At 36.2% G+C, this 24,215-nt stretch overlaps 1 protein-coding gene across 3 annotated transcripts in view; it reads left to right on the top strand.

Moving 5' to 3' along the window:
• The window catches only part of LOC108086330 (transcription-associated protein 1), a 118,328-nt gene that overhangs the window by 47,749 nt on the left and 46,364 nt on the right, over positions 1 to 24,215 (top strand). The window contains exons 5-12 of one of the 3 annotated variants that reach the window (XR_006245709.1): positions 3,584 to 3,674; positions 4,468 to 4,606; positions 9,548 to 9,920; positions 11,080 to 11,152; positions 11,207 to 11,350; positions 11,413 to 11,610; positions 16,060 to 16,677; positions 22,190 to 23,582. Coding sequence is in view for 1 of the 3 variants with exons in the window: in XM_043208728.1 (XP_043064663.1) it covers positions 4,468 to 4,498 (31 nt within the window). In the remaining 2 variants the exon portion in view is untranslated. Of the gene's footprint in view, positions 1 to 3,583; positions 3,675 to 4,467; positions 4,607 to 9,547; positions 9,921 to 11,079; positions 11,153 to 11,206; positions 11,351 to 11,406; positions 11,611 to 16,059; positions 16,678 to 22,189; positions 23,583 to 24,215 lie in introns of those variants that run through there. The other 2 variants (XR_006245708.1, XM_043208728.1) reach the window with 2 other exon arrangements.

Below are 24,215 nucleotides of genomic sequence, written 5' to 3'. Positions count from 1 at the left end.
TTATTATTTGGACTGCTGTGATACAAGCAGCTGCATCACCATATTATGGTTCTGGACCAGCGTTTGCATGGTCGCTTTCATAAATGACATGAACTCCATCATGCTTTGTTGCATGGTAAACATCATAGTTTCCAAATTGCTTTGCGGCTGGGCTGGTACCTGTTGAGCGTTTTCTGAGTGTGGCTGGAGTGGTTTTTCCATGCCTGTTCGTAGAGCATCAGCGTAGGAGATGCCGTTGGTGGTACTGAGCGGACCGAAAGATGATCTGGCTGCCTTGGCGAAAAATACGTCTGGCGTAGTTTTTGATTTAAGATACACATTTTGTGTATTTTGTTGACGCGTCGCTGTCGCTTGTCGCATGCGACTCTTCAGCTCCTTGTAGACCAGACAGCCTCTGTAGTTTGCTGTATGGTTTCCTCCGCAGTTCCCACATTTTTTGTGGAAGTCTCCGCAGACTACACAAACTGACCGAAGTGTGCAGTATGTCCTGGTGTGCCCAAACTCCTGACAATTTGTAGATTGCACTGGGCCGTTCCGTTTGTGTGGTTCTTCTACTGTGATCCTCCGGTGCAGTAAGAACTGCAGCTTGTAGATCGGGTGCACTTCATTTTTCTTTAGGGTTTTGCTATCGGGCTCTAGCTCGACCTTAAAGAGTGGTTGCGGCTTTTTATTTTTGTTGATAATATTGCTTGTCTTTAAGGGCTTCTATTATCTCAGAGGGGGCGACGTCGGGTTCGATTCCTTTTAGTACCACCTGTAGCCCTTTGCTGCTTTTTAGTTGGTAGGTGTAAAAATTCTTTTTCGTTTTCTCCAGGTATTTGGAAACAGCTCGGAAGTGTTCTTCATATTTCGTCTGAACTTTAGTTTCGTGGATGTTCCCTTTAATAAGCGGAACAACATGAAAATTTTCGTCCCCGACCAGCGCAACAATTTTGTTGACCAGGGCGTTTGAGCTTTTTCCCTAATGTAGATAGGTGGGGGCTTTGTTTTCTTTTGGGTCACTTGATCCGGCTCAGCTTGGCTCTCACCATCTGCTAAGAGGGAAAATCGGTTGCTGTTGTTTGAAATCCTGGTTTTTTCTTTGGCTTGGATTGTACGGTTGATCTTTGGTTTGTTACCAACCGTGTATTGCGGACTAAGCTTACGCTTTATCTAGATGTAGCGATCCATACCGGTCTGTATGGCCGGAACCGCTTGTTGCTTATCAAAGCTTACGGTTTTTGTTGCTGTTGCAGTTTGCGATGGAGCCGTTGACACCGTTTTCGCAATATTGGTCGTTGCTTTAGTTGTTGCCGTTACTTTTGCTGAGGTAGTAGAAATTGAAACACTGCTTGTTGTTGGTGCGTCTCCCATAGAAGCCGGTGGTGGCGGGGTCTGGCATTGATAACTCCAAGATGTAGGAGTTGGAATGAGTAGGGCTGGTGATAGAGAGCGGGCTCTCATGCTTTCGACGGCCAGTAGGGCCGGGTTGCTCTTTGTAAACGTTTTCTCTGCTTCGGAATCGCGGGTTGAGAAATAAGCATAACAAGCGTTTCTTTGGTTTACGGAGCTTCTACGCTCATTATTTTGCTCGCCGCTCATTTATTTGAGCTTATCGCGCGTGGCAAAATTTGTAAAAAACTGTATTATATCACTTATATTAGTATTAGGCCGGCTGATAAGTCCCGGGACTGATATATAGGGGGTGCCACTAAAATTATTTCAATATTTTTCCTATTGGGTACAAGCATTTAAACGAAACATACAAAAATTTGAAAAAAATTGGACAATCCGTTCGTAAGTTATAGCCGCGTGAGTAAAGCAACTTTTGCAACTCCGAGAAAAATGGAAAAAGACGAATTTCGGGTATTGATCAAACATTATTTTTTGATGGGTAAAAATACCGTCGAAACAAAAATTTCGCTTGACAAATGTTATCCAGACTCTGCTCCATCGAAAACAACAATCTGCCGATGGTTTGCTGATTTCAAGCGTGGGCGTGTGAGCACAAATGATGCTGAACGCAGTGGACGCCCAAAAGAGGTGGTTACCCCCGAAAATGTCAAAAAAGTCCACAAAATTATTTTAAGTGACCGTAAAGTGAAGTTGGCAGAGATAGCTGATACTCTAAAGATATCGAAGAAGCGTGTTTGGCATATCGTACATGAACATTTGGACATGCGCAAGCTCTGTGCAAAGTGGCTGCCGCGCCAGCTCAAAATTGACCAAAAACAGCAACGAGTTGACGCTTCCGAGCAGTGTTTGGCACTGATCAAGCGAAATAAAAACAAATTTTTTAGTCGGTATGTGACAATGGATGAAACCTGGCTCCACCACTATACCCCAGAGTCGAATCGGCAATCATCGGAGTGGACTGAGCGAGATGAATCGACTCCAAAGCGTGGAAAAACGCAACAGTCAGCTGGCAAAGTTATGGCGTCCGTATTTTGGGATGCACTTGGAATCATTTTTGTGGACTACCTTGAGAAGGGCCAAACCATCAACAGCTTTTATATTGGGTTATTGGAGCGTTTGAAGGAAGAAATCGCAGAAACACGGCCTCATTTGAAGAAGAAAAAAGTCCAACGCACCGTGTCACAAATCGGCGAAAACGATGGCAAAATTGCATGAATTGAGCTTTGAATTGCTTCAGCACCCTCCATATTCCCCAGATCTAGCCCCCCAGTGACTATTTCCTGTTTTCAGATCTAAAAAGAATGCTCGCTGGGAAGAAATTCAAGACAAATGAGGAAGTTATTGCCGAAACAGAGGCCTTTTTTGGGGATAAAGACAAAGAATATTTTAAAAATGTCATCGAAAAGTTAAAGGATCGTTATAGTCGGTGTATCGCCCTCGAAGGGAACTACCTTGAATAATAAAAAAGAATTTTCGAAAAAAAATGCGTTCTTCTTAGTTAGTCCCGGGACTTATCAGCCGAACTGTTAATTAGATATATGCAACATGAGCAGGAGTCCCCACGCGTACCCTGAGCGAATTTCGCGAAATAGAAATCGGATATTTTCGATGTATTTTTAGTTACTCGGCGGAGCGATATAAAAACACGTCTGTTGTCATTGACATTCAATAAATAATTTCCTGCAATTTTTTAAGTTGTTTTGCTTTATACAAAATAGTATACACTCTTAATGCCGACTCCGACTTGATTAGCAGAATCTTTTTATACCCTTGCAGAGCAAAAGGTTATTATAATTTCAGTCAGAAGTTTGCAACGCAGTGATAGAGACACCACAGACCCCATAAGTATAATTTCTTGATCAGCGTCACCATCTGAATCGTTCTAGAAGTGTAGGTCTGTCTGTTTCCATCGGAATTCTGTTTAGTTTTAAGGTTTTGCCAATGTAACGTTACCAATAGTTGTGAAGTTATTGCACGTATTGTACAAAATATATAGATTCTGATGTGTTCAAGGGATACAAGCTTTGGCTCGTCGAAGCTATCAAAAAGTTGTCATAGAAAGCATAGGTTAAAATTTATGCAGAACATACAAGATCGCTATATCTTCCTCAATTTCGTCTTACTTTAATAAATGTTGCTATTCCTTCTTTTTGTGAAATTTATACTTATTTAAAAAATTCTTTTTCAGAAACTCGTCACAAAAGGAAATTTTTGTAGACTTCATGGGTGCACAAATCAAAACATTGTCATTTCTGGCATACATTGTTCGAATATTTCAGGTAATTGCTTTTATGTAGGTAATTGTTAAAAATTTAAATAGTTTTGCTCGCAATTTATTGGGAGTTTTAGAGTTTAGTAGAAAGATCTGTGCTATAAGTGTGTTTAACTCTAAAAACAATAGTTTTAAATACCGCTAAAACGTATAATTTGAATTGGTTTGGGAAGAAGGGAGACAAATATCGATAACAATATAAAATGGGGTCTTAAACAAACGGGTAGACTCTCCTAAAATGTCTAAAAAATAAATTTAAAAGAAAATAGTAATAGGAAGCTAGCTTCGGGGAGTCGAAACTTATATACCATTGCAGTCATTTGTTTTTGTATTTTTTATTTATTATTTTTATTTATTATTATTTGTTTTTATATTTTCCCTAATGGTCCCTATAATGATATAGTCGTCCGAAATAAAAGTTCATAAAATTTAATTCGAAGTCCGAGAACAGGACGGATCGGATGACTTTAACAGATAGCTCCCATAGCACCCAATATGTACAGTGGTGAGCACATGTGGATACATGTTTGTCACTTCTGACTTCAAGTTGTTGTAAAATCCGTAAAAATGAAGTAATCTCTTTAATTTTTGTTTTCCAATAATCTTTATTAATATCTACTAGATATAAAAGGAACTAGTGTTTAAATAATAATTTGCTTATCTTAATTTATATAAATCTCCTGTCACGATGTTTGTCCGCGATGGACTCCTAAACTGCTTAACCAATTTTAAATTAAAATACGCCCATCAAAACTTTGAAAATGCTATGGGTTCTAAGAATTTTTTTCTCTTTATTTTAGGAAGTTGTGGTCGCCAGCTCATTATCAGTAGTAAGTGGAATGCTTAACCTGATGAGAAATTGTCCCAAGGAAGCAGCCCATCTCAGGAAAGAGTTATTAATAGCAGCTCGGCATATTTTTGCTACGGACCTGCGTCAAAGTAAGTTAAAAAACTAAGCATAAATGTTAATTTTAAGTATTAAGTATTATATATAAGTATTAAACTATAGTATATTGCTTAAACTTTATTATGGTAGCAATGAGTGTTTTTTTTTCGAGGTATAGATGGCGACGATTTAACAGCTGTCAAGTGCTTTATGCTCAATTTGGTTTGGCAATTCATCGTGAACCGACTCACGCAGAAACAACGCTTGCAAAAAGTGCAAGCCCCAATCGTGATGGTGACCCATGGTTGTCAGGGACACGAGGGGGTGTCCGTAGCTAGTTGAACTGCTTTGGCCTTTGCTAGCCCGTATCACTGGAGGCTTTAGAGGAGACCGTTGATCGCCCTTCGTCACTAAGCAATTTGTTGATGCGGGGTCGGTGTCCGTTGTTGGCCGCACTGTGTCATTAAGTAGTCGTACCGCAATACCAGTCTATAAGGGAAGAGAGAATCCGCCAGGTGACAAGATCTCTATCACTAACCGAATTTATACTGAGAGGGAACTGTTCACTTTCAACTACTAGCCTAAAGCTTAGTAGAGTAATGATAAAATGTAACGACCGTCGTTGGAATTGATTTCAACAGCTGGTGCTCTTTATTCGTTTGAATCTGAAATTGAACTGACTACAATTCTTTTACTTGAAGCAAACATAAGTCGCATCGAAAATATGCTGTGTTTGCGGGCTATGCAATAGCATCTGGTCAAATGCTGTTTCATCGATTTGGCCGTTGCTGGGTACATTCCCTCGTCAACTATGTCTGGTTAATTTCATGTAACTACTCCCCCCTCAAGATTAAGCCCGCCCGCGGCCGACCCTATTTCGTCAATCACCTCCTGTAGCTGGATAGCCTATATTCCCTGATAAGTCGCTGATAGGTGATACCGATACAAATCAATGCGCAACATATTGCTCCTGCAATTAGCACCACCTTGTGTGCCCGGTTATTTTTGATTTCCTCTCCAAACTTCTGGATGTATTCCAAATTACGTTCACTTAGACGGTGAAGGTAAGGAAAACTCAGAATATTTTGACTGATGGTGATGTGAAGGGAGGGCGAATTGGCTACCCCCGCAGTCCTCTTATGGGCTGTGTCGTGATTAACGAACAGGGTTTGGTTAACGTTCATTGAAGGTTCCGTTGTCCACTTGCACCTGCGCTGACCGGTCATTGACGATGATGATTCCCTCGTCGACATATGATAGGTAACCGGATGTAGGTCACTTGGCTGAGTCTCGCATTGCGCTAATCCGCCAGCAATAGACCTCTCCGTTACACTCTGCTACTATATTACTCGATAGGCGTAGTATCACATTATGGCTTTTGAAAGCGCTACCGCGAGCATTAGGTTCTACAATTCCATCATGATCATCCTATTCCGAGCAAGCAATGTGTCGTATAAGTGACCAGTATACGTAATTTCTTTACTGATTTTAGAATTTGATTACTGTTGCGGTAAGTTTATTGATTTGATCCTGCACTTTATTGTTAAATTCTATTTGTCTGTTGTTTGAGTTAATGAGTTGCGATTCAGTGAATTAAATTTTTTCTAAATCTTGTGCGTCTAGTGTTCCTGCCACGATTTTAAATGCTGACCCTAGAAAATCTAAGCTTCTATATACTTCGCCAGGGAGTAGTCAGTTATGTGGGTTGACGCCGTAGTCAGATAGATGATGAAGAAGAAGATTTTAAACCTGTGAAATTAATTCGAAGCTATATTTTTGTTTACGGCAAGGTTGCCCACCACCAACGGAAATTAATTTTATCTTAAAAATATTTAATCAGCTATGCCTATAACTATTAAAAATTTGTGGCAAGTGGCCACAACCTTCTCTTCACACAAGCTTGTTTCCAAGACGTGTATTGCATTTTACCAGGACTCTGTCGCGTACGCCAAAGACTCTGTTTTGTCTAGAAACATGCTGAAGTGGGTTATTAGCATGGCCGAGATTGAATATGAGTTAAGCGATAAATAATGTCACAATTGATAATTCTGGCCTTGGGAAATGAGTTCATGAGTTGAAGCAATGCTAGCTTCAAGGCATTGATGGTTCTTGACGGAACTAGCTGTACGATGGCGAATTTGGAAAACTTGTCGATGCAAGTGAGAAAATATTTTTTATCTGTAGGGAAAATGTCTATGTGAAGCATCTCTTTTACATTAGAGGCTATTGGGGTTTCGTTGATCTCCTGTTTATTGGGATGCCTATCGTACTTGGATTTCGCATCTTTTGCAATTTGCGGCGATTTCATTAGCCAACTTTGTTATTTTGGGGAAGTAGTACTCGGAAAGTACTTGTTTTGTGTTCTCTTGGGCCGAACTATGAGCCCTGTTGTGTTCGGCTATGAGGATTTTCTTTCCTTTCTTGACAGCGAATATGTCTGTCACTCGATTTTTGCAGTGCCAGAATTTTGTGGCCGAGAAACTTCTGACCACCTCATCTTTTATAAGAGTCAAGTGTGCAGGTCACAGTGGAAGGCATTTACGCCCTTCGGAGTAATTGTGACTGCGAGTTCCTCCTGCAATGATTCTTGTAAACGATTGTTTGTAAAACTGATCGAATGGCCTCTTTTATTTGCAAACAATATAAAGCTTCGTTTTAGCGGGGATCGCGGTTCTTCCAAATTGATTTGGTTTTGGAAGCAATTCAGGGGCTAGTCCGTGGTGTCTTTTGTATGGTTATGCGATTGTTCACTGTGGACTGTGGCTACATAGGATTCAATTTCTAATTATTCCATGGTATTAAGTTGCTGTCTGGATAACGCGTCAGCGACCAAAGTCTCTTTACCAGGCTTATAGAAGATTTTCGCACCAGATTCACCTTTTGATTTTTCCATTAGGGCACTAAGACTGCAAAGGTCAAAAGTTGGTGGTCGGTAAAAATGTTTATGTCCTTAACTGCGTAGAGGTAATGCCGAAGCTTGGCCAGTGCCCATACTATCGCTAATATTTTCCGGTCGTTGGTAGCATAGTTTACTGCACCAGTGCCATAGGCTGAGGCATTTGTTGTTAGATCAAATGCCTTTTTGTAGTCGGGATACCAAAGCATAACATCCTCAGATGCCAATTTATTGCGCAATTTTTTAAATGCGCGTTGCTGTTTTTCGGAGAATTTGCAATTCAATGTTTCCAGACCTGAGTCTGCTAACACTTCCATTTTCACCTTTTAAGATGTTGGAAATTGGTCTTGCTATTGATGCAAAAAAAACCTTTTCGACCGTGTATAAATCTGCAAATCTTTGTTGCACCGTAATAAACTCGACTTATTTCTGGATCGGTGATAAAAAATGGATCACATATGACAACATAAAGCGTAAAAGATCCTGGTGGGAGCACGGTGAGTCGTCTCAAACGTTGGCAAAGTCAGGACTGACGGCTCAGAAGGTGTTGCTGAGTGTATGGTGGGATATCAGAGGAATTATCCATTATGAAGTGTTGCCCTATGGCCAAACCATCAATTCTGACCTCTACTGTGATCAACTGGAGCGATTGAAGATTGCACTTGAACAGAAGCGGCCAGCCATGGTGAATCGTAAGGGCTTTGTGTTCCATCATGACAACGCCAGGCCCCATACATCTCTGGTGACGCGTCACAAGCTACGGGAGCTTGGTTGGGAAGTGTTAATGCATCCACCTTATAGTCCGGACATTGCCCCAAGCGATTACCATCTGTTTTTGGTCATGCAAAATTTTTTCGATGGACAAAAATTGAGTTCAAGGGAGGATTGTGAAAATCTAATCGCCGATTTTTTTGCCAGTAGGGACAAGGACTTCTTTAGGAGAGGCATATACAAGTTACCATCAAAATGGCAGAAAATCATCAAAGACAACGGTACATATAGCACTTAAATCGGACAATGCTAACTATGTTAAAATCGTCGTCAAAAATCAATAAAGAAACCGGTATGTCATTACCAAACAACCTAATATATTCTTGATCAACATCAGCATCAGAATCCAAATACGTGTGTCCGTCTGTCCGTTTGTCCGTCTGTCCATCTGTCCGGCTGTCCGTTTCCGCGCAAACTAGTCTCTCAGTTTTAAAGCTATCTTGCTGAAACCTTACCAAAAGTTGTGTAGTTATTGCACGGAGTATATAAGACGGAACGGGCCGGATCGGCCGACTATATCGGATAGCTGCCTTACGATGGAATGAAATTCGTACGCCGTTGTTTTTGATCAGATCGACTTAATTTCTTCCAGATGGCGTTTTCTAACTACTATTGAATTTCGGATTAAATTTGATTAAAATCGGATAACTCTATCATATAGCTGCCATAGGAGAGATCGAAAAACATATATATAAATAATAAAAAAAATTATGACGTCGTTTTTTTAAGTCCCAAGAGCATGATTTCTTAAATAAGGAGTTTTTTGTAAGCCTTAAATCGAGACTAAATTTTCATTAAAATTCGACAACGTTATTATATAGCTGTCATAAATCTATATAGAAATAACGGAAAGAAAATTTATCATCCTTAGTTTTCATCAGACAAGCATGATTCTTGGAATATAAAGTTTTCTAATGACTCTTGAATTACGAATTAAATTTAATAAAAAAATTTGACAACTATATCATATAGTTGCTATATGAACAATAGTCGAAAATATGGAAAAAATATATAAGCTTCGGCTTGCCGAAGCTAGCTTCCTTTCTTGTTTTTTTTCTTCTATTTTTTGTAAAATAAAAAGCGTGATTTTGGTAAAAAAAAAAATTAATAATAATTTCTTATTAAACAAGAAAAGAAGCTAGCTTCGGCTCGCCGAAGCTTATAAACCCTTCCAATCGTTAAATATGTCGAACAAAATTCATAAAGGCTAAACAACATCGAAGCTATGACGATTTTTCTATTAATTTTATTTTTATATCTTATTTTATATCCTAGTGATTTTGACTAGAACTTCTTATTTTAATACTGTATTTGTTTTTATTTTTAGAATTTATTCCATCAATTGAAAAACTTTTTGATGAGGACTTGCTGATTGGAAAAGGCGTCACTGTGGACTCGATTCGCCCTTTGGCATATTCAACACTAGCAGATCTTGCTCATCATGTTCGACAAAGCCTTAATTTAGATGTTCTAATAAAGGCTGTAAATCTATTTTCAAAAAATGTCCATGATGAAACACTGGCTGTTGGAATACAAACAATGTCTTGCAAGCTTTTGTTAAACTTGGTTGACTGCTTACGACATCACAGTGAAATAGAGCCTCACAGATCTAGAGCTATACTTTCAAAACTGTTAAAAGTTTTTGTAACAAAATTTGAAACTATTGCCAAAATTCAGCTTCCATTAATAATTCAAAAATGGTAAGTGTATTAAAAGTTTTTGGACAAAATACTTCTTAATCTATCTATACAAACAAAATAACCAAGGCACCTCCTCCAACAAAAAGAGTTTAACATAAAAATCAATACAACAAAAAAAAAAAAAAAAAGAAATAAAAAAATTCGGGTGAACCTTTTTGCCAAAAGGTGTGTAGTTATTGCACGCAGTATATGAGTCGGAACGGGCCGGATCGGCCGACTATATCGGATAGCTCCCATAAGAGAGAATGAAATAAAAAATTCTCACGCCGTTGTTTTTGATCAGATCGACTTGATTTCTTCCATATGTCGTTTTCTAACTACAATTGAATTGAAATCGGATAAAATAGGGCAGAGTACTTGGACCAACACTGTACATTATTGACACAGTAGATATGCCAACATGCAGCCTAAAAACAACTTCGACGTTCGCTGACGATAGTGCCATCTTAAGCCGATCAGATGTTTAACCAAATCGACCAAAAAACCCTTACTCCATCTTGCGCCATAGAAAAATGGCTAGCGGATTGGTGCATACACGTAAATAAGCAAAAGTGCAAACATGTTACATTTACTCTAAATATCAACCACCATTGCCTCTTAACAATATATCTATCCCTCAAACTACAGATGTTACAGATTTTGGGGTCCACCTAGACAGACGACTTTATTGGCAAAAACATATTGAGACCAATGTGCTGCTGCCAGCAGTAGAAACATTGAGTTATTCCAAAGAGCTCAATCCAAAATATTAACACAGTACATCTGTTATTGTAATATCCACAATTGTAATTGTAATATACACAAAGATCTGAATGTTCAACTCGTCCAAAATGAAATAATAAAAGCGAAAACTAAATATAGGGCCAAGCTACAGGCCAATACAGCCCAATAGAATTGCACAGTCTTTAACTCGAAAGGACCCACCCAACATTAGAGGTTAGGGCCCTAACCCAAAATTTTTGTTAAAACAAAATAAAAAGACTTAGATTAAGATTTTTAAACTTTTACTTAGAAGATAAGGCCCAATAAATAAAATTACAAGCGGTAAAAAAAATAAAGAAACAAAATGAAATTGAAATGCAGTCTTTGCTATTATGCTACAAATACATGACAAACAAGCTAATTTATACATTTTGTAAAATTCTATTTCTTTTTACAGTAAAGGACAACCTAATTCTGGGGCACAATCGAATACGTCTGGAAACGTTTTAGCGCTGTCAGACATGAAGGATGTAAGTATTAAAATTAATATTATAAAAAATGCTAACCAGACCTCATTCTGTTAGGATCAAATATCAAACGATCAAATCAAAATTTCCTCTACTGGATCACAATGGGCAAATACGGTTAATGTAGCTGAATTTCGAAGTTTGGTAAAAACCCTTGTTGGTGGAGTAAAAACAATAACTTGGGGTTTTTTCAACTCAAAGGTATGTTTTCAGTAATTTGTTTGATGCAATAATTTTAATTATTTCGGACTGAAAAGTTTCAGATGTCTGATACAGGTCATGCTTATCACGAAAAGCTTTTTGGTCCTGAAATCTTATGCTCTTATATTGACTTGGTCCATTATGCGATGGAGGCTTTAGACGTTTATACTATAAATGTTAACCCGAATCAACAAAGAACCTCTGGTCTGATTTCACGAAGTAAAGAAGAAAAAGAAGTATTGGAGCATTTTAGTGGCATAGTAAGTACTAAACGTTATTTTTTTGTAACGGTTATTTTATTCAATTATTTCAGAGAACACAAGAGTACTCAGATCTATTATTACTATTATATGGGAGAAATTGACTACATTGATCCAACTCGATCTATTGAACCCCCTATCTGAGCTTAGAGCTCACCCATCAACCCTGTTCCTCTGATAAAGTCAAGGAGCTTTCTTGGGTCAACGTTATGAAGGTCTCAAGTGTAAGGGACCGGAAACCGAGGGTTCCACTTCTCTGACTGCTTAAGGCTGGGCAGTCAGGAATTATGTGTAGGGAGGTTTCATCCTCGCTACCGCAAAATCTGCATGTCTTGCTGCCTACAATTCTTATTTTAAATAGGTGAATCCTTAGTCTGCAATGTCCGGTTATTATACCGGTAATTACCCTGAGTGAGTTCTTCCCTAATGGTATAAGTTACTTGAACCTCTTCATATCATAATTGACGATGAGGATTTTGGCTTGTCTTTTGCCTGTGGTGTTCTCCCAGCAGTCTTGCCTCATATGTTCCTCGGCATTTCTCAGATAATCTTTGATTGTGTGTCTGCATATGCCACAATAAGGCTCGGGTCCTAAAAGGGGACGTTCTGCCCCTAATTTAGCTAGCCTGTCGGCTAGTTCGTTCCCGGATATGTTTTTATGTCCTGGGATCCATCTTAGTGACAGCCTGTTGTTGCTGCGCAGAAGGTTTAACTTTTTTCTTACTTCTCGAACCAGCTTCGAGGTGATTTTATTACTGTAAAGTGCAGTAATTGCCGCTCGCCTGTCCGAAAGGATAGCAATTTCCATGTTTGTGTACCCTCGCTTTATGTTGAGCTTCGCACACCGTCCTATGGCACATACCTCAGCTTGGAATATGCTGATGTATTGGCCTAAAGATTTATGGTACTTGATTAGTTAGGGACCCATCCGTATACCACGCTATGGTGTGACTTGCCATGGAGTCCACTCCCTTCATGGTGGTCCACTTTTTCTTTTTGCTTAAATGAGCGAATAAATTCTTTTCGAAAATGATTTCTACTGCCATTTCGTCCCTGGGAAATGAACTCAGGGGAAGTTTGTAGCATATGCTGGCGTTTTATGCAGTAATATTATTTGATTTCGCGTGCTTTGAGGTAGGGGAATTAACTCACTCAAAACTGACAAGATAAAGAAGAAAGAAAGAAATGGTTATTAAACGATCGACAATAGGTAGATAAAGAAAAAATACGATTCTAAAACAATTTGACTTGAATGTTGTTGCTGTAGTTGTTGTTCAGCAACTTGCATTAGCCCACCCAACCACCAAGACCATTTACTCCGTCTCCAAAATGATGTCATTCACTAAATCGTCCCTATGTTCAAGTCGCTTCTTTTAACATTATTGTTGTTCGGCATGGCCCCACGGTAAACGCTTAGCAGTTGTTAATTTTCAATTTACACAATTTATTCATAACAATAGTTCTCCATCACGATTGTGGTAGCGTTTAAAGATAATTCCTATAAAAATATTTAATTTAATTAGGCTTGATATTTTTATTAATTTTCGCACAAAACCTTAAAATGTTCTTTTTTTTTTTATTAATTAATGCGCGCAGTGAGAAATCGTGCGAATGGTGCTGTGGAAAAGATAATATGGCATAGGTATATAGATATAGTAAAATATTATGTTTAATAAAATAGTTGGCAAAATTTTTTTTTTTTACATTTTTTTTTTTTTTCTGAATGACCAATGTGTCGAGAACATTGTGTACAAATTCTAAGTCAATTAAAGTCAAACTAACGCAGTTACAGCGTTTTAAACAACCGTATTTGGACGTATTTTCACGTATAAAAATACTTTGAATCGATTTTGCCGAAGACTCTATTTTGAAAATCGGTGAACATCAGAACTCAAAATCTACTGAACCGATCCTTTTCAAATTTTTAACACAAATTCTCAACATAAATACGCAGGTAATCAGGAAGAGTTTTTTTAATTTTTTTCTATTTTTAAAAAATAAACAAAAAGACAAAAAATAAATTTAAAAAAAACTCTTCCTGAATATCTCGGGAAATTCATTATCTTTACAACGAAAATCACCTTTTTTTTTTTAAGGATGATCCGCCCTAACGCCCTATGATGTTCACCGCAAAACAACTTTTTCTTAAGGCGCTTTGGAAGATTAACAGCCACAGACTTATTTCTAAATATTTTGTAATAATTTTTTTTTATAATACTCTTCAAAAAAAAAAAAACAATAACATGTAATTAAGCTCAATAAAATAAACTGCTGCCAGATCAGTTGGTATTAGTTTAAACTTTCCCATATTTATTATCAATTAAAAGGTTGTTGCTTTTGTTGTTTGGGTCTGCCACATTGGATTTCTCTTTTTTTTTTTAATGGGTTAATTTTAATTCACTTTTCTGTTATTCTTTTGCTTTCACATTATTTTCCCACCACACTATTTTCTCACATTTTACGATTCTTCTCTTTCCGTTTTAAAATTTTAAAACTTTAAAAATACAAAAAAAAAAAAAAAAAAAAATTATATAAAACTAATAAAATTTTTAAGATTTTTGCCTATTTAGGCTTGCAACTGGTATGGATAATAAAAATTACTTTTCGACGTGTTACTAACGATGTGGTCTTCTCCAGGGTGTAGCGGCAAATAGGCCGAACTTAGGGTTAAGGCCACTTTTTATTATTTGCTATAAATTCTAGTATTAAGTTTATGAAAATATAAATCCACAATTTTCAAATAGTTAATTACCAAAAATTTAATTTTTTTCATTTCCCCTTTCCCCCCCTTTTTATTACTTTATTTTATATTAATTACTATTTATAATAATACTTATAGAATAATCAAAATACTAACGTATTGAGACGGACTCCAATTACGTAGGGCAACTTAATCAATGCTCTGAGCCACAGGCAGCGAGAAAGCATTGCCGGTTTCTAGGCATTTATAATAATCTGTGCATGTTTGTGGAACGCAACTAGCAGCCAGCGACGAGCGCATCTACAAGTTCGAATAGTAGTTTTGCTGCATCCCTAGAGCTGAAGCTGCGATGACTGCCATTAGCCTCAGAAGTGATTCTTAATAGGGCGGCTTTCCGCTGCAGCATGAGAACTTCCAGTGCCGTAGTGGGACAGGTCCTCATTACTCCTGTCATACATAGGCACGCCAATCTTTGCAGCTTTTGTAGCTGAGACAGACAGACAGGCAGAATATTTGGATTCTGATCGTGATGCTGATCGAGAATATAAATACTTTTTGGGGTCTGAGGTTTCTCCTTCACTGCGTTGCAAACTTCTGACTGAAATTATAATACCCTTTTGCTCTGCAAGGCTATAAAAATAGTATGCGTACCTGCCAGACCAAGTTGGTGAAGTTTTTAAGTCAGAAAATTTTTCTTTCGTATAAGATAACAATAAGGAAATTAGGTAATATTGTTATTTGAAAAGCACTCAGATATTTTGAAGGTTTTTTAGTCAAAGTTTCCTCCTCAAATTAAGCAAAATTAAGACGCCGCCGTTTGCACCTAATCAAGGAATATTGCAACATTCGTCAAATTACCACATTTAAATAAACTCTATTAGAAAACAAAAATCATTGTCCTAGATGGCTTGGCTTAGCGGCAATTAACTATAACAAAACGACTTTAAAGAGTGACTTTAATCCACTCGGATTGTGATGCTAACTAAGTTCATACCTTTTGGGTCCAAAAATGACATTTTTCTTGACGGCCTAAAAAAATGGTGATTTTTGGGAATTTTAAAAAAAACTACTTGATCAATTCTTTTCAAATTTTCAGAATATATTTATACATGTTTTATGAATGTATAGTGAAATTTTTAAAGAAAAAAGTTAAATATTTTTTAAGTTATAGTCGATCTCCAACGGCGCTAAAAAAAAAGTGCCTTAACTGCTGCAGTGATTCCGGCCCTCTCCGTGGACGAAATCAAAAAATGAAAAATTCTCGTTAAACTAGATAATATTTTCCATACCATGAACTACGATAAAAAAAATATCAAAAAATGACAAAATGGCAGCGTTAAAAAAAAAAAAATCGAATTTTAACCAAAATTTTGGTCGTTTTTGGCCTGCCAAAATTCGATTTTTGATCGGATCAAAAAACCGATAGTTCATGGTACGTATAACTATATAAAGAACATGTAAAAAAAATTGGTAGTGATCGGATCACTAGTTTTTGAGTTATCACTGAAGAAAATTTGGAAAATGCTGCTCTTTAAATTGTTATAACTCAAAAACTATTTGAGATATCGATTTTAAATTTTAATATATTATTTTTAAAGGTGTAATCTACCGAAATATGAAAAAAAATTTTTTTCATTTTTTTAAAACTTTACACTAGTTGTGCCCCTTAAAAACTATAGGTGTCAGCCGAAACTAACCATTGTTACCATGTATTTTAACTAATTGTTTCTCTTTCTTTTTTCTTTCAGTTTTTAATGATGCACTCTCAAAACTTTCAAGAAATATTTTCAACAACAATCCATTTCTTAGTGGAAAGGATCTATAAAAATCAGTCCCTGCAAGTAATAGCAAACTCATTTTTGGCTAATCCGACAACATCACCTCTTTTTGCCACGGTACTAGTTGAATATCTTTTGGATAAAATGGAAGAAATGGGCTCAAACTTGGAGCGTTCTAATTTGTATCTTCGCCTATTTAAGTTGGTTTTTGGAAGCGTGAGTCTTTTTCCAGTCGAAAACGAACAAATGTTGCGTCCGCATCTTCATAAAATAGTGATTCGATCAATGGAATTGGCTTTGGTTTCTGACGAGCCCTACAACTATTTTTTACTGCTGAGAGCACTGTTTAGGTCGATTGGAGGTGGCAGCCATGACCTATTATACCAAGAGTTTCTTCCACTTTTACCAAATTTATTGGAAGGATTAAATCGTCTTCAGAGTGGATTTCACAAACAGCATATGCGAGATCTTTTTGTGGAGCTTTGCCTTACTGTACCAGTTCGCTTGTCTTCTTTACTGCCATACCTACCGATGTTAATGGATCCTTTGGTTTCTGCTTTAAATGGATCCCCTACCTTAATAAGTCAGGTAAGTATCATTGTTCTTAAAAGGCTAGTTGCAAATATTCTTACTTATATTGTTTATGGGGGGAACCCAGTTTATGAGCTCGAAATTTTGCTGTTTTCATGATATTTTTAACCAGGAATTAATAATCACAAATTGTTTTAACTTAAGGGATATTTTATTTATGTTTTCAAGTGCACTATTTCCGCTGGAAATAGTGGAGTTCATTTTTATATGTAATCATCAAAATTTTTTTTTCGTTAAAAACATATTTTTATACCCTTGCAGAGCAAAAGGGTATTATAATTTCAGTCAGAAGTTTGCAACGCAGTGAAGGAGACACCTCAGACCCCCTAAAGTATATATATTCTTGATCAGCATGACGATCTGAATCGAAATACGTCTGTACGTCTGTCCGTCTGTCCTCCTGTCGGTTTCTATGTAAACTAGTCTCTCAGTTTTAAAGCTATCTGGCTGAAACTTTCCCAAAAGTTGTGTAGTTGTTGCACGCAGTATATAAGTCGGAACGGGCCGGATCCGGCGACTATATCGGATAGCTCCCATACGAGAGAATGGAATAAAAAATACTTACTCCGTTGTTTTTGATCAGATCGACTTGATTCCTTCCAGATGGCGTTTTCTAACTGCTATTGAATTTCGGATAAAATTTTATCAAAATCGGATAAATCTATCTTATAGCTTCCATAGAAGACAGCAAAAAATATATATATAAACTAGCAGACCCGGCCACGCGTTGCTGTAGCTAAAGTTATTGTTATATTACATTGAAGTATACAATTTAAGAAGAACGGTAGGTAAGGTAGATAGTCTTAAGTCTCTAATATTTATTATTGTAAACTATAAATATTTTCAATTTAAATTTAATTTAGCACTAATCGGTGTACAATATTTCTGGTTAACCTGTCTTTAGCTAACACAAATAGATTTGACGGTTTTCCAACACGTGAACATGCAACATATAGTTGCCCATGAGAAAAGCACGGACGGATTAGATTTTTTCAGCGGCATTTTAATTTATTATTATAATTATGTGACAATACCTACATGTATATTTTTTATATCTATAGAACTTTGAATAATGAAGCACAGATAACTAAAAAGCAGGAATGATTTCACTGTATTATCGTCCCTATAATTTCAATTTGATTTACACTTCGGTCTACGTACGTGGTTGGCTATGCTAACACCAAAAATTAAAAAAGTAGAAATAATTAAATTTCACTCTATTTCGTTTACTACAAAATAAATTTAATTTATACCTTAACGTCAATAACACGTGGTAAGCAGGCTATTGTCGGTTTACCATAGCAGCAGGGTTGCCAACTTTACGTCTTTTTACGTAGATCTACGTACTTCAAGCCTTTCTTGCAAACCTACGAACTTCAGTCCCAGTCCCAATCTACGTATTTTCTATCAAAATTGTTCATAGCAGTGCCATCTATTGTTTACTTACTCAATCAAATCGAAAAGTATCGACACCTATTAGATTATTTTGGAGTTAACAGATAATTGTGACTTTCAATTAATTATAGACAAATAATTAGCAATAAAATAAAATTGCGACTTTAATTAAAGATCTAAGCTATCCTATCTCTCAAGTTGGACCAGACTGCTCATGGTATGCCAATTTAATTTAACATCGGTTAAGTAGTTTAGGAGTCCATCGCGGACAAACATCGTGACAGGAGATTTATATATATAAGATAATGGAAAAAAATTTATTATGTTGTTGTTTTTAATGCCACGAGCATGATTTTTGGAACATTAAGTTTTTCAAATACTCTTAAAAAGAGAAAAAAATTTCATAAAAATCGGAGTACTATATCATATAGCTGCCATAGGAAAGTTCGAAAAATCTAAACAGAAATAACGGAAATAAAATTATTACCTCGTTGTTTTTCATCAGACAATCATGGTTTTTGGAATATATGAGTCTTGAGTTACAAATTAAATTTCATCAAAACCGGACGACTATATCATATAGCTGTCATATGAACAATATGGAAATCGTCATAGATTCGATGCTGTTTAGCCTTTTTGTATTTTGTTAGACATATTTATTGACTGCAAGGGTATATTAGCTTCGACTTGCCGAAGCTAGCTTATTTTCTTGTTTAAGAATATGGATGTAATTTTGATCACATAAATTGAAAATTGCATGTTTTTGAGGTGTTTGAACCCAATGTCATGTTTTTATACTATATTGTTTCATCTTTCTTGCATAAAAAAATATAATTTGATTAATCTTCCGTGGAGTTGAATAAAAAATATCTACTCCAAATTTTAAAACGATTGATCAAAAACTTTTTGAGCTAAAAGAAGGTACGCAAGTCGAAAAAAGTCGTTTCGAGAAAAACGCGTTTGAAATAAAATGTGCGCTTCTTTGCAGAACGAACGGGCGGTCACTTAAGTGCTCATTGCATTCAAGCTAATGGGAATTTTGCTTTGAAATTTTGACCACATATTTTTGAATACTAACAATTCATGCAATAAAAAAAACATGTAGCATGTTGTGTTTTTAAATGCTTGAAACTTGTGGAATGTGCAGGGTATAACAAAAATAAAAATATTAGGAACGGTGAGAAGAGTGCTCGGCTTTTCCTTTATTACTGGCCTTGGACATTAAACACGAAGATAAGTGATTTTCGACTACTGGTGCCATTCAAAAAAAAACTGACTATAAACATCAAGCTTATATAAGTTTGGAACTCCTAGCCGCCAATATGTATATATATAATATATCTTAAAAACAAGAAAGGAAGCTAGCTTCGGCAAGCCGAAGCTTATATACCCTTGCAGTCATCAAATATGTCGAACAAAATGCATAAAGGCTAAACAACATCGAAGCTATAACGATTTTTCTATTCATTTTCCATATTTCCGACTATAGATCATATGGGAGCTATATGATATAGTTGTCCGATTTTGATGAAATTTAATTCGTAATTTAAGAGTCGTAAGAAAACTCTATATTTCAAAAATCATACTTGTCTGATGAAAAACCACGATGTTATAATCTTACTTCCGTTATTTCTATATAGATTTTTCGATCTTTCCTATGACAGCTATAAGATATAGTTGTCCGATTTTTATGAAACTTTTTTCTCAATATAAGAGTTGTTAAAAAACTTGATATTCAAAAAATCATGCTCATGGGATAAAAAACAACGATGTTATCAATTTATTTCCATTAATTCTATATATATTTTTTGATCTCTCCTATGGCAGCTATACGATAGAGTTATCCGATTTTGATAAAATTTAATCCGAAATTCAATAGTAGTTAGAAAACGCCATCTGAAAGAATTCAAGTCGATCTGATCAAAAACAACGGCCTGAGAATTTTTTATTTCATTCTCTCGTATTGGAGCTATCCGATATAGTCGGCCGATCCGGCTCGTTCCGACTTATATACTGCGTGCAATAACTACACACCTTTTGGGAAAGTTTCAGCAAGATAGCTTTAATACTGAGAGACTAGTTTGAAGAGAAACAGACAGACGGCCAGACGGACAGACGGACAGACGTACAGACGTATTCTGATTCTACTCGTGATGCTGATCAAGAATATATATACTTTATGGGGTCTGAGGTGTCTCCTTCACTGCGTTGCAAACTTCTGACTGAAATTATAATACCCTTTTGCTCTGCAAGGGTATAAAAAGTGATATGCGTTGTAAAGATAATGAATTTCACGAGATAATCAGGAAGAGTTAAAAACATTTTTTTTATCTAAATTTTGCAGCTTTTGGAAGAATAAAGTGCAATTTTAGCTAAAAAAAAAAATCGCTGTTAAATTATTTTTTAAAAATAGAAAAAAATTTAAAATTTAAAAAATTTTTCCTGATTACCTGCGTTTATGTGAAGAATTTGTGTTAAACTTGAAAAGGATCGGTAGATTTTGAGTTCTGATGTGCACCGACTTTCAAAATAACATTTTCGGGAAAATCGATTTAAAGTATTTTTATATTAGTATCGTCGTTTAAAACGCTGTAACTCGGTTAGTTTGACTCTAATTGATCCAAAAATTTTACCCAATATCCTCGACATATCTTTTAGAAAAAAAAAACTTAAATTTACCGCCTAAAAAAAACATTTTTGCGTATGGTGTTTTTTAAGACTCATGCTCGTATGATAAAAAATAACACCGGCGTTTTAATTTTTTCTCATTATTTTTTCGATCTGTAGTCCGATCTAGCCTATTCTGACCTATATACTGCGTGTAATAAATACATAACTTTTGGTCAAGTTCCAGCAGGATAGCTTTAAAAGACTTGTTTTCATAAAAACATAATTTTGAGAAGAGAAGACTACTAATCACGAATATATGTACTGAAAAGGGGTCTGAGATGTATCCTGCTGCGTTGTAAACTTCTGACCGAAATTATACTACAATCTACAAGGGTATAAAAGTACGTAAAATAATTTTGAAAACAGCTTGCTGCACACACTAGTAATTTGAGATAATGTAATTTTATACCCTTGCATAGCAAAGGGTATTATAATTTTGGCCAGAAGTTTGCAACGCAGTGTAGGAGACACCTCAGACCCCATAAAGTATATATATATTCTTGATCAGGATCACGATCTGAATCGAAATACGTCTGTACGTCTGTCCGTCTGACCCGTGGCCGTTTCTGCTCAAACTAGTCTCTCAGTTTTAAAGCTATCTTTCTGAAACTTTCCCATAACTTGTGTAGTTATTGCACGCAGTCGGAATGGGCCGGATCGGGCGACTATATAGGATAGCTCCAATACAAGAGATTGAAATAAAAAATTCTAACGCCGTTGTTTTTGATCAGATCAACTTGATTTCTTCCAGATGGCGTTTTCTAACCACTATTGAATTTCGGATAAAATTTTATCAAAATCGAATAACTCCACCATATAGCTGCAAAACAAAAGATCAAAAAATATACAGGAGTATATATAAATAATGAAAAAAATTACAACGTCGTTGTTTTTAATCCCACGAGCATAATTTTCGAGAAAAAAATTTAATTCAAATACGACAACGTTATCATATAGCCACCATAGGAAAGGTCGGAAAATCTATATAGAAATACGGGAAATAAAATTATAACATCGTTGTTTTTCATCAGACAAGCATAATTCTTGGAATATTGGGTTTTCTAACTGCTCTTGAATTGCATATTAAATTTCATCAAAATCGGACAACTTTATCATATAGCTGCCATACGAACAATAGTCGAAAATATGGAAAATTAAAAGAAAAATCGTCATAGTTTCAATGTTGTTTAGCCCTTACGCATTTTGATCGATATATTTGATGACTGTAAGGGTATATTAGCTTTGGGTTGCCGAAGCTAGCTTCCTTTCTTGTTAGAAAACATTTTGTTACTATTGACGCTAGTCATTTTCTACATTAAAGTTCTAACTGAAAAGGTCTATAAGTCTTTTTAGAGACTTGTTTTTTTTTTAAGTAATTAGCAACTCCATTTTATACACATTCTGATTTCAACTGTTAAAATTATAAATTTGTTTATATTTTCAGGGCCTGCGTACATTGGAACTTTGTGTTGATAACTTGCAACCTGATTTTTTATACGATCACATACAACCAGTAAGAGCAGCTTTAATGCAAGCATTGTGGAAAACCCTAAGAAACCAGGACAACGCTGCTTTGGTTGCTTTTCGGGTTCTTGGAAAATTCGGAGGCGGAAATCGAAAAATGATGGTTGAGCCACAAACTTTATCTTATGATCAAACCGAAAAACCCACCATTTCGATTGTTACTTATTTTCAAGAATATGAAAAACCAATAGATTTTCCTGTTGATGAAGCTATTGAATCAGCTCTTAGAGCATTGGGGTCAAACTCTACTGACCAGTTTTACAGACGGCAAAGCTGGGAAGTAATCCGATGTTTCTTAGCTGCCTTTATTAGTTTGGATGATGAAAAACATATGCTGCTAAAACTTTTTACACATGCAGATTTTGTTGAAAATAAAATTATGAATTATTCTACATTTCAGCATAAAGTAGACAATGAAACTGTGCGTGGAACGCATCAGACAGCTCTTATAGGAATGTTAGTTGCATCAGCAACGAAAGATTTGCGAGATTCTGTGTGTCCAGTGATGGCCGCTGTTGTAAGACATTATACTATGGTGGCGATTGCACAACAGGCTGGACCATTTCAACAGAAAGGCTATCAATCTTCAAATGGAATAGATCCGATGGTATTAATTGATGCTTTAGCCTCTTGCATGGGCCATGAAGAAAAGGAATTATGTAAGCCCGGAATAGCGTGCATGGGTATTATTCTTGACACTGCAACAAATATTATGGGCAACAAAGAAAGAGCGTGTAGATTACCTATTATTCAGTATCTTGCAGAAAAAATGATATCTCTGTGCTATGACCGCCCTTGGTACTCGAAGGTAGGCGGTTGCCAAGCAATTCAGTTTTTATGTAAACATATGTCTTTACGGGCTCTGTTCCAAAATCTTTTTAATTTCTTAAAAGCTTTTATGTTCGTTTTAATGGACCTTGAAGGAGATGTTTCTAACGGCGCTATTGAAATAACAAAAAACTACATGAAGACCATGTTGGAAATTTGTTTAAGCCCAATAAATGAGAGTTATAAAAACGTGGAACTGAAAGAATTGCAAGCAAAAGCCACATATGAAGTAATTCACGAATTAGTTCGACATATAACAAGCCCAAATGCTATTGTTAGAGAAGAATCTATGACATTGCTTAAACACATTGGCACAATGCAGTCAAAAACTGTTTCAGAAGTAATGGATCCACACAAAGATGTTCTCGCTGACATAATACCTCCAAAAAAGCATTTGTTAAGGCACCAGCCTGCAAATGCACAAATTGGATTAATGGATGGCAACACGTTTTGTACCACTTTAGAGCCACGTTTATTTACAATTGGTAAGAAATCAATTCACAAAAGCTATACAGATTTACCATTACAACAAGAAAGGAACCTAGTTTCGGCAAGCGGCAGCTTATACCCTTGAAGTCATCAAATACGTCGAACGAAATACATAAAGTCTAAACAACATCGAAGATATGGCGATTTTTCTATTAATTTCTGCATATTTACGACTACGGTATGACAGCTATATGATATAGTCGTCCGATTTTGATGAAATTTAATTTGAAATTCGGAGGTCATAAAAAAACTATATACATATTCCAAAAACTATGCTTGGCTGATAAAAAACAACGTTATCAATTTATTTCTTTTAATTCTAAATATAATCTCGCTCTTTTCTATGGCAGCTATATAATATAGTTATCCGATTTTGATAAAATTAAATTCGAAATTCGATGTTAGTTAAAAAATACCATATGGAAGAAATCAAATCGATATGATAAAAAACGACGGCGTGGGAGTTTTTCCTCATTCTCTCGTATGAAAGCTATCCGAATAGTCGCCCGATCCGGCCCGTTCCGACTTGTATACTGCGTGCAATAACTACACAATTTTGGGAAAGTTTCAGCAAGATAGCTTTAAAACTGAGAGACTACATAGTTTAAAGATAAACAGACAGACGGACA

The sequence above is a fragment of the Drosophila ficusphila genome, unplaced genomic scaffold (assembly GCF_018152265.1).
Source record: "Drosophila ficusphila isolate 14025-0441.05 unplaced genomic scaffold, ASM1815226v1 contig_636, whole genome shotgun sequence".
NCBI lineage: Eukaryota > Metazoa > Arthropoda > Insecta > Diptera > Drosophilidae > Drosophila > Drosophila ficusphila.
Note: the sequence above shows the minus strand (reverse complement) of the source record. Positions and strands in the feature narration are given on the sequence as shown.